Here is a 14,100-nt window from a genome sequence, read left to right as displayed (position 1 = left end):
ATAAAGATATAGAAGCCATTTTGCATTATCTACATACAATATACACTGCATGCTAATATCTAAAATACGTCATTGCTGTGTTGATAATTTGCCAACATTTTTTCACCGTTACAAATTACAACACCGCAACATTTTGCCAAAATAAAGTCCCAATGGGCTCATTTCAATAATTAATAAATAAGCAATGTACCAATGCACTTGGCTAATTGTTGATATTTTGAGGGTGACCAAGAAAAAACAAATATCTTAATAATTAGCCCCAAAGGTTGCTTCAAAATAGTGCTAAGCTGGCACCCGGTTTGGCCCTGTGCATGGGTGTCCAAATGGGACCCAGATCCACTCATTTTGCAACCTCTGTATGCAATGTAAAAAGTCCAAGTCTACAAGTTGATGGCTCACTATTAAATTTGTTGAAGATCCTTCTAATAAATTATGTTATGGGACCTTTATATTTATGTGTAAATTTTACAACTTGTAAGAATCTGCAATTCGCAAACTGATAATCATAGGACCAAGGTACATATTAAATACTAGTGCCAGATGATACAGATCTGGGCCTGCGGACAAATGCAGGCTGAGAATCCGCTCCTTCGCTGCTGCCCTGATACTTGATGTTCCTGCACCGAATAAACGAGATTTTGCATCTCCCTGCAAAGGAGGAGGAGATTCTCGCACTGCGTTTCTCCACAAGCCAAGATCTGCAATATCTGGCCCTAGCCATCGATGCAACACGTTTATATATATATATGGCCACCTTAAAGCATGTGTATATATACACAAAAGCCATGAATATCTTGTAAATGATATCCTTATAAACGGTGAGTTCTAATGTCATCAGTTATAAACGGTGAGTTCTGATGTCATTTCTGTCACATGACTCACTGAAACTTGTGCATTATAATAAATAAAGTACCCCTAGTTGCAAAATATGAGGATATTAGAAGTTACCTCGGAGTTCCATGACCTGTATATAAACACTCGGCCTTCGACCTCGTGTTTTTATATGGTCATGAAACTCCTCTGTAACTTATAATATCCTTATATTTTACAATTGTACCAGCAAGGCAAAGGGGTATGATATCCAGGCCCTTCCCAGTAATGTGTTCATAAAGGATTTTGTACCATTAAATGTTTTATAAACAGGCAGCACTGGCCTCTCAGCTGGTTAACGCACACAAAGGGTATGAATATGCATCATACACTACAAGGCCTAAGGCTAACTTTGAAAATCTTCTTCATCAATACAAGCAACCATGTGTGTCTCTTAAGCTTGGTACTTAGCGGGTTTCGTGCATTACCCCAAAGTTTTCAGACAAATAATGGTAGTTTGCCAGACTGGAAATCTGAGTTTTCGGTGAAGAATCCAAAAAAAATCATGAAAATTTGATTTTTTTTCCCCCGCAAAGCAAATTTTCAGGAAAATGTAATAATAAATAAGCATAAAAAACCGTGCAGTTTGTAGCAGAAAATGTTGAGATAATATCGTACTTTGATATATAACCCCATAAGTGTATAGCAATATTACTTTATTTCAATACAATATATGAATTTCCATATTGGTGTTTCAAAATTAAAGTACTATTGCTTGTTTAAAGGGTATGTATTGTTTTACAAAATTTTGATTTAAAATACCTAGTTCGTAATGCTGATCCATGTATTTTTACGTAAATCTGATCTATGCAAATATACACACCTGTCAGGTATGAATATAGGTGTGAAACTGGCAGGTAGGAGCCTATGTGCTTGGTAACGTGGTGTTCCAGTGTTAACCAGTAATATGTTATTGTGCACAATAATAGATTTAATAAGTAACTTGAAACTGATGAATAACGGCTAAGAAAATGGCAGACTTCAAATCAAGTCCATGTAACACAATTAGATGTCAGAGCAGGCAGCAAGATGAGAAACAGATCTAAAATCTGAAAGGTCAAGGCAGGCGGCAGGCAAAAACATGTTTGTATAATCATGTCAGGGGTCAAACCCAGAGGCAACAGAATGAAGAATAACCAGGAACTCAGGGACTTAAGAACAAAGGGGGGGTTGGAAACCATAATGTCACAATGATCCAGCAAAGAGGCAGGAGGAGGAGGCTAGGTTAAAACCACATAGTCCAGGGTTTGAATCTTGACACACATGCCTGTTGCTATATAAATGATAAATAAATCTTAAACGTAATGTAAAATTGCTCAATGTGCTTTTTAAAGCAACGTGTAAACATTTTTTCAGTTGCAAAGCTATTACTGTCTATAGAATAATTTTTATTTATCAGGGCCTCCTGCTGGTCAGTTGCTGTAATAATACAGTCAAAGAGTGATACCTTCAGAAGGAAAACCGGGAAGTGTTCTGATGTTGCTCTACTCAGGAAGAAGCCTCAGATGTCCTTTCCCATATCATTCCTGAGCAGAGCAACAGCACTCTGTTTTCATTCTGAGGGCAATGGCACACCAGGAGATTAATCTTCAGCGACAAATCTCTGCTGCTGCAAGTGACAAATCTCCCGTAAAAGCTTTCCCATAGGCAATAATGTGAATCGTTACTGGTAAAACCCATGTGTTGCTTTAGTCTCTCGAAATCACTTTAGAGTCTGGCCACAGATTCGGGGGAAATCGCCAGGTGACAAATCTCCTCCTTTGCAAGCGACTAATCTCCTCAATCTACCTTCCCCTGGCTAAAATGAGAATCGCCTGGGGGCAGGCACTTGGATCGCTTTGTTTTCCTAAGTCGCCCGAAGTTTCCTCGTGAAGCAATTACGAGCGACTTCGGAAAACTTAGCACTCAGAGTGCCTGCCCCCAATCGACTTTCATTTTAGCCGGGGGAAGGCAGATCAGGGAGATTAGTTGCCGCAAAGAAAAGGAGATTTGTCGTCTGGCGACTAGGGATGCACCGAATCCAGGATTCGGTTCGGGATTCGACCAGGATTCGGCCTTTTTCAGCAGGCTTCGGCTGAATCCTTCTGCCCGGCCGAACCGGATCCGAATTTGCATACGCAAATTAGGGTCGGGGAGGGAAATCTTGTGACTTTTTGTCACAAAACAAGGAAGTAAAAAAAGTTTTCCACTTCCCACCCTTAATTTACATATGCAAATTAGAAACTGCTTCATGTGTACAAGATGTTACATGTCATGCATTTGTATGATCTGTCCTTTAATCTTATGCAGGAAGGTTCATTACAATGTTAGATGAATTTGACTGGAACCAAAATCATAGCCCTTTAATGAATAAATCCTACTGATTAAACTATAAATACATTGGGGCTCATTTATAAACACTGGGCAAATTTGCACCTGGGCAGTAACCTATGGCAACCAATCAAATTGTTCAACTGACAGCTGCCTGTAAAAAGCCAGTCACTTGATGGTTGCTATGGGTAACTGCCCAGGTGCAAATTTGCCCAGTGTTGATCAGTAAGCCCCATTATTCCTACTGGTTGTTCCACATTAATGTACTTACGGCATGTTCTGCTATGTTCAACAAAGAAAATCCTTTTGTTTATAGCTGGGTTCCGTGGATATATAAAATGCTCTCAGCCAGTCAATAGATTTTAATTACAAATTAAAATACAGTTTTGTGTCCAATTTGCAGCATTAGAAACCTGTTAGGTGTCACTGCCAGCTTCACACTTACATTTGTTAATTTGTTAATTAGACTATCTTATATTTATCTAGAAGTGTGAATGCTAGATGACGCACATAAATATGGAAACCAATTAAGTAACTAGAAGTGGTGTCTTTTGAGATGAAATTTGTTAGGTAACAGCCATGTATCTCTGATATAGATACTTAATAGTTAGCTATCAATATTATTGTGGCCTTAATTCTACTGCTTTTGTAGGTAGCCACATATTTACTAACAACCTAGTAACTTACTAGACAAATAAGATAAGATAGATCCACTAAATGGTTGTGAGTATTTCATAAATCTGTGTCTGTCTTTTTTTCCCTTCATTGTTTATATATTTAACAATGCATTTGTGCTTTCTTCAACCTGACCTATTTTTAGGTGAGTCGCTGACAGATTTCACCTGCTCTAAGACAAACAGCATATTGTTTTCAGTAGTAAGACATGTTAGCTTGAGGTCACACATTAATAAATGGATTTTTCTTTAATAAAAACAAGAGTCCTTTAAAGTCTGAATATAATTTGTATGTCTATGGCATGATAAGGCAGGTAAGACACAGATGATAGCACAGTGGTGCTACTTTCCTCACAATTTGTTGTACAGGTATGAGACCTGTTATCCAGAATACTCGGGACCTGGCATTTTCCGGATAATGGATCTTTCTGTAATTTGGATCTTCACACCGTCACACCTGGGTTTCTGGATAACGGATCCCATACCTGTACTGGGTATAAGGTATTGTATAAATACTTTATAAATACAGTGTTAAACTTCACACTCACAAGGCATCTTGGTACTTGGAATTTAAATAGATAATTCTGAGTAGGTAAAAGCATTTTCCCTTCCCTCTCTCGAAATGTTTTTTTTATATGAAACTAATTTATCTCAACTTTTAATATAATCTGTCTCGTTGTGCTTGCAAACGTAGATATTTTTGTACTTTGTAAACATCCCTTATAATGTCCACAATGATGTGCTGAGTCAATTGAGGGCTGTTCCAGATGCGTTTTTTTTTATAAAAACTGCCTTCCATTACTTGCAGTATTCTCATAAGTGCAGTGGCATAACTATAGAGGAAGACCTCGCAGTCGCAGGGGGGCCCAGACTGTGGGGTATGCTTCCTCTATAGCTAATAAAAACCCATAATAATTTCTTGGAGAAACATTCAGTGTTGCTGGCTTGGATGATTTTTTGGACAGACATAATAGGCTATTGTGATACTAAGCTCTATACTTAGTATAGGTATGGGTATATAGAATTTAATTAAAAGTAGGGAGGGGTGTGTGTATGGATGCTGGGTTTTCATTTGGAGGGGTTGAACTTTATGAACTTTGTCTTTTTTCAACCCAATTTAACTATGTAACTATGAATATGGTAAGATTTAAGGGTTAACTTACCAAAAAAGATGGGGGGTCCAGGTGCTCAAGTCCCAGACCTTCAGCTCTGGGGGGCAAACAGTATGCTAATGTGTAGTGATAGGCTGGCATAAACCAGACCACACTCCATTAATTGATACAGTTAAAAAAAGTATTTATTTTAGTAAATAATCTCAAAAGAGCCTTATGTGTTTTGTGCCTTGCGGGCACTTAGTCATAAGTGCCTCTCCACCCCAGCTGCTCTCTTTTACCGGCGAGGAAAGGGGAAGCAAGTCGGGCGGGAGCGGGTGGAGTCGGTGGGATGTGGGTGAAGTCGGGTTGGATGTGGGTGGGGCGAGGCGGGACAGAAGTGGGCAGGAGCATGGGGATCGGAGTGCACCCGGCCCCTCTGAAGATTTTTTTGCATTATCATCATTATTTTTCCATAGGCAGCATGGACCATTTCTCCACTTTATATCACGATACAAACCTTTTAGAGTCATGGCTCTTGGCTATTAGAGTAAATTACATAACCATTGTTTTAAATTCATAAATCAGTTTGAGCTATTTGACTAATTATTTTATTGTAGCATTCACAAAGCCTGGTCTGTCTCAGAGTATTTGTATATATGACAGGTTATTTTATTCCATTTTGTACAAAAAATAAAAAAACAACAACAAAAAAGTGATTCATTCTCTCTCTCTTTATCTTTCTTTCAGTTTTATTAAGCTAATATCTACATAAAGAAGCACAAATGAGACAAAGTAATAGCTTTTATACATCATTCTCCCGTGTTAAGAAGACTTCACTCACTGTATGTGGACAATACAGAGCCGGGTAACATTTCAGAAGCATTCAAAAGGAAAATTACTTCAGAAGATGTGAAAATGCATTACTGCACTCATCTTAATTATATTTCATCTCAAGAGAACTATTTTCTATTCAATCTTATTGTTATATTTATGCGTTTCTCATCCTAGAAGTTCTCTAAGAAGTTATATTTGATGTCTAGCAAATAGATTGTATATTACATATTTTATTAGCGACATCACCAAATTGTAAATAAGCTTTGCACTCAAGACATTGAGATTGTTATTAACATGGTCATATTTAACTTGAATATGCCATTGTTTCCAAAATGTCGGTCATGGAGGCTGCATACTTCCAAGAAACTGAAAAATATAGATTATACAGGGACCTGGATTGTGCAATTCACATAAAGAGTGCATATTTGTCGTAAAAACGACTGCACTCCTTCATCAGTTTACTACATTGCCTGGAGGGTATTGAATTTGGATGAAGGTTTGAAGAGTTCAGATCGCCATCACTGGGAAATATAAATTGATTCTCACTTTTACTAGAGAAAATACAATTGCAGAACCTGCATCCCTGAACTGCTTTTCATATACTCCTAAACTGGTCTCTGGGTCTTTTCCTCATTGTGTCTGTTGCATAGGAATTGTTCAACTTCTGATTCAGTAAAAGTTTTTTGTTAGTAAATTATTACTGTGATAGAAGACAAAGGAACAGAACAAATTATGACTATGAAATACTACAATGTTGTGTGTAATTGTAATGATGTTAAAAAAAAGGCATCTCTAGGACCGTATTAAACCCTTGGTAAACTGTTGTAGCACAGAATGGATCTGAAGTAAGTGCTCCATGTTATTCATTTATATCACCTCACACCTCAAAAGAAACTGTTGAACCTTAATTAGAAAACTTCTTAAAAATATATGTATATATATATATATATATATATGTGCTAAATATTGTGGGGATCCTACATTTATGGTAGTAAAATATTTTAGTACTATTACGTGTGTTACTATGTTAAAAAACAGTATTAATGAGAAAGCATCATAAAAATCACCACACATCCACTTATATAGTGTCATGCTGTTATAATTTCATTCATGTCCATAAATACACAAATATAAATGTCTAAGCAGAAAATCCAACCCGGTTTTCCAGTGTATACTTTATGAATGCCTTAAAAGTGCCATTTTAATTTCATTTTGATTTAAAAGTCTTGATGTTTGTTTCATTTCAGCTGTGGATACAAAGACTAATGCAATCCAAATTTTGGATTCATTCAAATGGGAGCGAAAAAGAGAAAAATTAAGTATTATAGTGTAATATTCTTTAATCAACACTCCATCACTAATGTTTCTGATTTAAAGTAATTGTTCAGTGTAAAAATAAAAACCTGGTAAATAGGCTGTGCAAAATAAAAAAAATCAATTTAATATAGTTCGTTAGACAAAAATGTAAAAGATGTCTAACATGGACTCCCCACATGATGAAGATCCACACAAAAACAACAGCTAAATGCATCAGAATATAACAGGGTAGGAAGACCTACTGTATAGAGAACCTTTGAAAAGCCATCAGGGGGGGACAGGGGGGGCCCAGTCACGCCGCACTTTCGTGTTCAGCCGGGCCCCTTTCTTTCTGAGAGCTGCTGACTTCGGGAAGGCAGGACGGGAGCACAAGGGGAGGTATCTTCTGTCCAATACTTCCCCTTATTGGTCACCGAGTTTAAGTCCCGGGTGAGCTGCTCAGGGATTGGATAGCTGAGGTTTGAACTTTTCCTCCAGCTCATCCAATCACCATGCAGCTTTACCAGGACTTGAAATTCTGTGACCAATAAGGGAAGAAAATGCAGCCACCTGTGCACCCCTCCTCCCTTCTGTAGTTGGCAGCTCACTGACAGCAGGTGGGCCACAGTAATGAAGTAAGTGTAACATGGCTGGGCCCCCCTAAGGATAACCCTTTGTGGTCCCTGTTGTGTGGTGGGGCCCTGGGCACCAAATTTTTTTAAACTTCTGGGGGGGCCAAGTTTTTTTACATGGACGTTTAAAGGGGGCCCTGAATACAAATTTTCTTATAACGTGGGGGGGGCCCCCTGGCCACCAATTTTTTTCCCCATGTGGGGTCCTAGCCATCAATATTTTTTAATGGGGGGCCCTGACCACAAATGTTTTTTTAATGGGGGGGCCCTGACCACAAGTGTTTTTTTTCAATGGGGGGGGCCTGACCAGCAATATTTGTTTATTAACATGTGGGAACCATAGCCACCAATGTTTTCTTTTTTTTTAGTGTGTGGTGGGGGGTGGACATGTGGGGTGGGCAGACCTGTAGGGCACAGCCCAGGGGGCCCAGGAAATTTTTTCGTATGGGGCCCTGCGATTTCTGATGGCGGCCCTGACTAGGTATATACCCATGATGTCCCTGATGTATCTGGGCCTTTTCATTTGCCTTTCTGATTGTTGTAACTAGTCCTAGTACCCTTAATGGTCACTGGGAATCTCAGCACTTATCTATCTGCTCATATATCTTCCCAATGTCTATTCATTGCCTAAGTTTGGTCATCAGACCTTGCCAAAAGCTTGTAGCATGCTATGTCTCTGTTGTGCTCTCAACATTAGTTCTGTTCTGCCTGGAATACCAATTACACCGATTTGCTGCATGCTCTGTCCTTGGAATATCTGACTATGATTCCTGTCTAGTAAACAGTACACTGTTTTACAGTAGGATGCCTTTAGATCTTCTGCCAGCTTCTGCCTGTCGGTACAATTCATATCTTGAGGTTTACAAAGCTGACCATGAGACATAGACATAAGGAATGGACATTTTGATTACTACATTTCTTTTCTCAGAGGACTGTGGAAAATGAAAAAATGCCCATGCCAAATTCTTTCACCATATGCAAAAGTGCAGTCTGAAATATGGTACTAGTGTTGTAACAGGACTAATAAAAGTGTTACGGATGATTCTAATGCCCCTTCTATAAAAGCAGCCTGGTATGTTTTTGTTATGATGTAGTAACATAGTAATTAAGGTTGAAAAAAACACATTCATCAAGTTCACCCATTTAGTCTCTATCAAACCTAACTGCTAGTTGATCCAGAGCAAGGTGGAAAATCCCCATTGAAATCCTCTACAATTTGCCTTGAGGAGGAAAATATTGTTTACTGATTCCAAGAAGGCCCCGGATCAACTTTGTTCAAAAAAGTTCTTTAGGAAGAGAATTCTATAATTTCACAGCTCTCTCTGTAAAAACACAAATGTTAAGATGGAACCTCTCTTTCTTCTATTCTCAGTTGATGCACTTGTGTCTGCTGGAAGGACCTACTGGTAAATAAAGCATCAGAACCCTACTCCAACTGGATCTGTGCTTCATAAAACCATGCTGATTACTACATAACTTGCCTGTGATAGTATGGACTTATAACATGACAGACCCAGATCATAATCCCTTTTTAAATATTTCACTGAATTCCATCAGCTTTCCTCCAGTTCATAGGTCCCATACCTGATCAAAGTGAGTCTGAAAAAAAAATCAAAAAAAGTGGTTTAGCTGAAACAGAACTAAGTTCTGTAAGAACCTGAGACCAATAAACATGAATTCTTTAAAGGTAGGATTTCCTTTGGAGTTATTTTTTTGCATCTAACCACAAAGTGTAGCATAGATAACAATCGCTTTAAAGGGGACCCGTCACCCCCAAAAAAATATTCCAAATCCTATTTTATCACATTAGTCAAGCACAATGAACTTTAATTACAATATATATATATTGTTTGAATCTTGTTTCCTTCAGTCTGGGAATTCATAATTATAACAAGTAGACAGGAGCCATTTTGTGGACACTGATATTAAGGCAAGCCTTGCATCATCTCAGAATCTTGTTTGTGCACCAGAATGGGGGACCTGATGTCCATCCCCATGCACTGGCTACACAATTAAATGGTAAAGAATTTGGGGAAAGCAGTGACATCTAGGAAGTGCCTAAGGCATAGAGGAGGGTCAGACAATATTTGATTGACAGCTGAGATTTTTAAATTAGCTTACAACAGCTGTGAATGCTGTAATAAAAAATAGAAATTGGATTTCATGTTTAATTTGAAAAGGACTTTTATTATACAGATTTTTGTGTCTGGGTGACAGGTCCACTTTAATGAGCTTTATTTATTTAGAAGAGCCTACTAGTCAAGTAAAAAAAAGATAGACAATTAGATACTAATGTGAAATACCCTGTGTCTGTTTTTATGTAGGTCTCCCTTTTCAGGTTTCTAGTGCTTAGTTTTCAGGTCCATCCAGGGCTGGAACTAGGGGTATGCAGAAGACATTTGCCTAAGGTGCAAAGATAAAGGGGCACAAAGCTGCTCTAGTTCTCCTTCTGGCCCAACTCTAGATCCATCTGTCAAACAGCACGTCACTTCATTTTGGGGATACAGAGGGTGGCTGGCATAACAATTTGCAGCTGGACCTTTTTTCGGAGGGGGACTAGTTTCAACAGTTTAACTTTTTATTCTGACTCTGTTTATGGCATGACATTTACAGCATATGGTTTCTGGTCAAAAGCAGATGAATCCTGGTGTTAGATTTTTTCATTATATTATCACTTGCCTTTCTATTCAGACACCCTCTGCTATGCTTCTTTCAGTCTGCCATTAAAACAGCTGCCCTGGGGGCAAGAGACATTGGGTCTTTAGCAATGTGAGACCAACTTAAATTCCAAACTGAAAAGCTACAGGACCACACCAAAAAAAGACTACAAATGAAAAACAATTGTAAATTATCTGCATCATACTAAGGGGCAGATTTACTAAGGGTCGAATTTCGAAGTTAAAAAAGCTTCGAAATTCGACCCTCGAATTGAAATCCTTCGACTTCGAATATCGAAGTCGAAGTATTTTTAGAGTATTCGATCGAACGAACAGAAATCGTTCGATCTAATGATTAAAACGATTTTTAGCAATCAATCGAAGGATTTCTATTTGATCAAAAAAAGTTAGAAAAGTGCTGTGGAAGGTCCCCATAGGCTAACATTGCACTTCGGTAGCTTTAATTTGGCGAAGTATGAAGTCGAAGTTTTTTTTAAAGAGACAGTACTTCTATGGTCGAATATTCAAACGATTTTTACTTCGAATCAAAGTCGAAGTAAATTCGAAGTCGTAGTATCCTATTCGATGGTCGAAGTATCCAAAGAATTACCTCGAAATTCGAACTTTTATAACTTCGAAAATTCACTCGAGCTTAGTAAATCTGCCCCTAATTGTTTTAAATATAAAAGTTCAATACAGTATTTAACAGTATATGAAATACATTTGTATTTTGTTATAAATATCATTGTCTGGATTGCTATAGTGATATATACCTGTATGTTAACACATTTTTTCCAAGCACAAAATTAATAGCTCAGTTGAAATATACTGTTAAATATGTGTTACTGTAGTTAATGTTGTATTATTCATTAGGATTGGAATAGTAGATATATTGAAGGCAGCAATCTAGTGTAAGAATGAGTTCCAGCGAGTTAGTGGTGTCACTCTAAGTGTATTTTATTGCATGTAAGCCATATTGGAGCAACACTTCCAAGCAACTTTTACATGTGAGAGATGCAGGTGGGTTTACCTTTTGAAATCTAAATTGCAGAATCTAAGGGGGGCTGCAAATATTGTGGAGGAAAATAGGCTCACAGATAGGGTTGCCACCAGTGCTTGCCCAGTGCTAGAGTTTGGCATGGGTTGGAGTGAGTACACAGATTATTGGGAAAGGCTGGGGAAGACCCAGTGGTCTTGATACACAAAAATGTCTTGGTGACACAGTTTGAGAAGGGGGGAAGTTCTTAAAGGAGAACTAAACCCCCCACGGTGATAAGTCCCCACTGGCCTCCCCCTTGCTAAGTGTTACCCCAGAATTGTGTCCCCTGTAGGATTACTGACCGTACATCCAGAGTGAGTGCAGCAGAGCTCACAGGCACCATCTTCATCGCTTCAGTAATCCTCGTAAAGTGAGCGGCGTATCGGCACATGCGCAGTTGGAGCAGTTTTCCGGTTCAGTACAACTGCGCATGCGACGGAAGTGATGGAAATTGCAGAAGCACCGCCGGAAGATGGCACCTGTGAGCTCCGCTGTGCTCACTCTGCATTTGCGGTCAGTAATCCTACAGGGGACACAATTCTGACACTTAGCAGGGGAGGCAGGGAGGGGGGGCAGTGGGGACTTTACACCTTGGGGGTTTAGTTCTCCTTTAAAGGAGAAGGAAACCCCCAGGGCGCTAAACCCCTCCCCCCCTCCCCTGTGCTGCCCCCCCTCCCTCCTCCCCCCTGGCCTACCTGTCCCCCTGGGCAAATGCCCCTAACTTTTTACTCACCCCTCTGCGCAGGTCCTGTCCACGGAGTACGCAGTCGCCATCTTCTCCCACGCGCGTCTTCTTCCTGCTCTGATCGGCGTTTTCTGGCGCATGCGCAGTAGGAACAGGTACCGGTACGGCTCTACTGCGCATGCGCCGAATGTCACGAAGTTTTCCGATTTCACTTCGTGACATTCGCCGCATGCGCAGTAGAGCCGTACCGGTACCTGTTCCTACTGCGCATGCGCCAGAAAACGCCGATCAGAGCAGGAAGAAGACGCGCGTGGGAGAAGATGGCGACTGCGTACTCCGTGGACAGGACCTGCGCAGAGGGGTGAGTAAAAAGTTAGGGGCATTTGCCCAGGGGGACAGGTAGGCCAGGGGGGAGGAGGGAGGGGGGGCAGCACAGGGGAGGGGGGGAGGGGTTTAGCGCCCTGGGGGTTTCCTTCTCCTTTAAGAACTGGGGGGGGAGACTGCAGTGAGTAATTGTTTACAACATAGGTTAGATGAGGTAGTGGACATATAATGAGAAAATGGGGGTGGAGACATGGTTGAGAACATCAATAATGGCAGGGACGACCACAGGTTGTATATTCTAAATTTACAAGCTGGCTCCACTTTTACATGTTTGTTTATGAATGTGAGAAGCCTGACTGGTAAAATTGAAGCGCTGGAGGGGAAACATGATGTCATTTGTAATGATAAAACATGGCTGAATGGGTCAAATGACTAATGACTGAGCAGTAAATAAAGATGGGCTATACTTTGTTTTGGATTGTAAAGAGTCCAGCAAATTAATTATAGGAGTATGCTATAGACCCCCTATAGTGAAGAGGGAGAGGATAATCTCCTGTTGCAAATAGAAAAGGCTGCTGTTTTGGGGCAATTAATGACAATGGGGGATATAAATTACTTCTACATATTGACTGGAGCAACAAAGGGGTTTTTCACCCTTAATTTCACTTAAAGTATGGTGTAGAGAGTGATATTCTGAGACAATTTGCATTAGGTTTTTATTATTTGTGGTTTTTGAGTTATTTAGCTTTTTATTCAGCAGCTCTCCAATTTGCAATTTCATCAATCTGGTTGCTAGGGTCTAAATTACCCTAGCAACCATGCACTGATTTAAATAAGAGTCTGGAATATGAATAGGGGAGGTCTGAATAGAAAGATGAGTAATAAAAAGAAGCAATAACATTAAATGTGTAGCCTTACAGAGCATTTGCTTTTAGATGGGGTCAGTGACCCCCATATGAAAGAGTCAGAAAAAGAAGCCAAATAATTAAAAAACTACAAAAAAACAATAATGAAAACCAACTGAAATGTTGCTTAGAATTGGCCATTCTATAACATACTATAAGTTAACTTAAAGGTGAACCACCCTTTAATGGCAGGATAGTTAGTGGGAACAAGCTTATAACCTTGTTGCATGACAATTGTATGGTACAGGTTGCTGAGGAGCCAATCAGAAATCATGCTAGTGATTTCTAATGACCCAGAACATAGCAAATGTGCAAGTGGTTGAACCATTGGGTACTCGTAAATAATTGTGAATCTCGTATCCATGTAGAGTAGAGCTCAAGGGCGCCATCTTCCGATCTTTGGTTTTCTTCAGGAAAGGACCACTGATATATTTGGAACATGTGCATTTGGAGCCAGTCCAGTGTTCGCACCAACTGTGCATGCACCGAAAACTCCATAAATGGCAGAAGGGAAGGAAAAGGATCCAAAGATGGCACCCTTTAGCTTCGCTGCGTTAAGGTGGCCATAGACGTGCAGATATAATCGTAAGAATGCTCGATACGTACGATTTTCGGACAGTGTGTGGAGAGTCCCAACATTTTTTGTACCATGGAGATCGTTGTTTGGTCGATCGGACGCGTTAAAAGATTTCTGTCGGTTAATGATAATATCTTTGCATGTATTGCTGATCTGACAATATCAAAGGGAGTTAGAATTTGTCGGACATAACTTTTGGTACG

General features: G+C 39.6%; 1 protein-coding gene across 3 annotated transcripts in view; it reads left to right on the top strand.

Annotated features, from left to right (window-relative positions):
* Positions 1–6,992, top strand: part of lhfpl3.L (LHFPL tetraspan subfamily member 3 L homeolog) — a 29,939-nt gene extending 22,947 nt beyond the window's left edge. For 2 of the 3 annotated variants that reach the window (XM_018251093.2, XM_018251092.2), the window contains one exon: positions 5,696–6,992. In XM_018251093.2, the coding sequence (XP_018106582.1) occupies positions 5,696–5,709 (14 nt within the window). In that variant the 3' untranslated portion in view covers positions 5,710–6,992. The remainder of the gene's footprint in view (positions 1–5,695) is intronic. The other variant, NM_001094287.1, reaches the window with a different exon arrangement.
* Positions 6,993–14,100: the final 7,108 nt, after the last annotated feature.

Source organism: Xenopus laevis, chromosome 3L (assembly GCF_017654675.1).
Source record: "Xenopus laevis strain J_2021 chromosome 3L, Xenopus_laevis_v10.1, whole genome shotgun sequence".
Taxonomy (NCBI): domain Eukaryota; kingdom Metazoa; phylum Chordata; class Amphibia; order Anura; family Pipidae; genus Xenopus; species Xenopus laevis.
The sequence above is the reverse complement of the archived record's forward strand: the minus strand, read 5'-3'. Positions and strand labels throughout refer to the sequence as shown.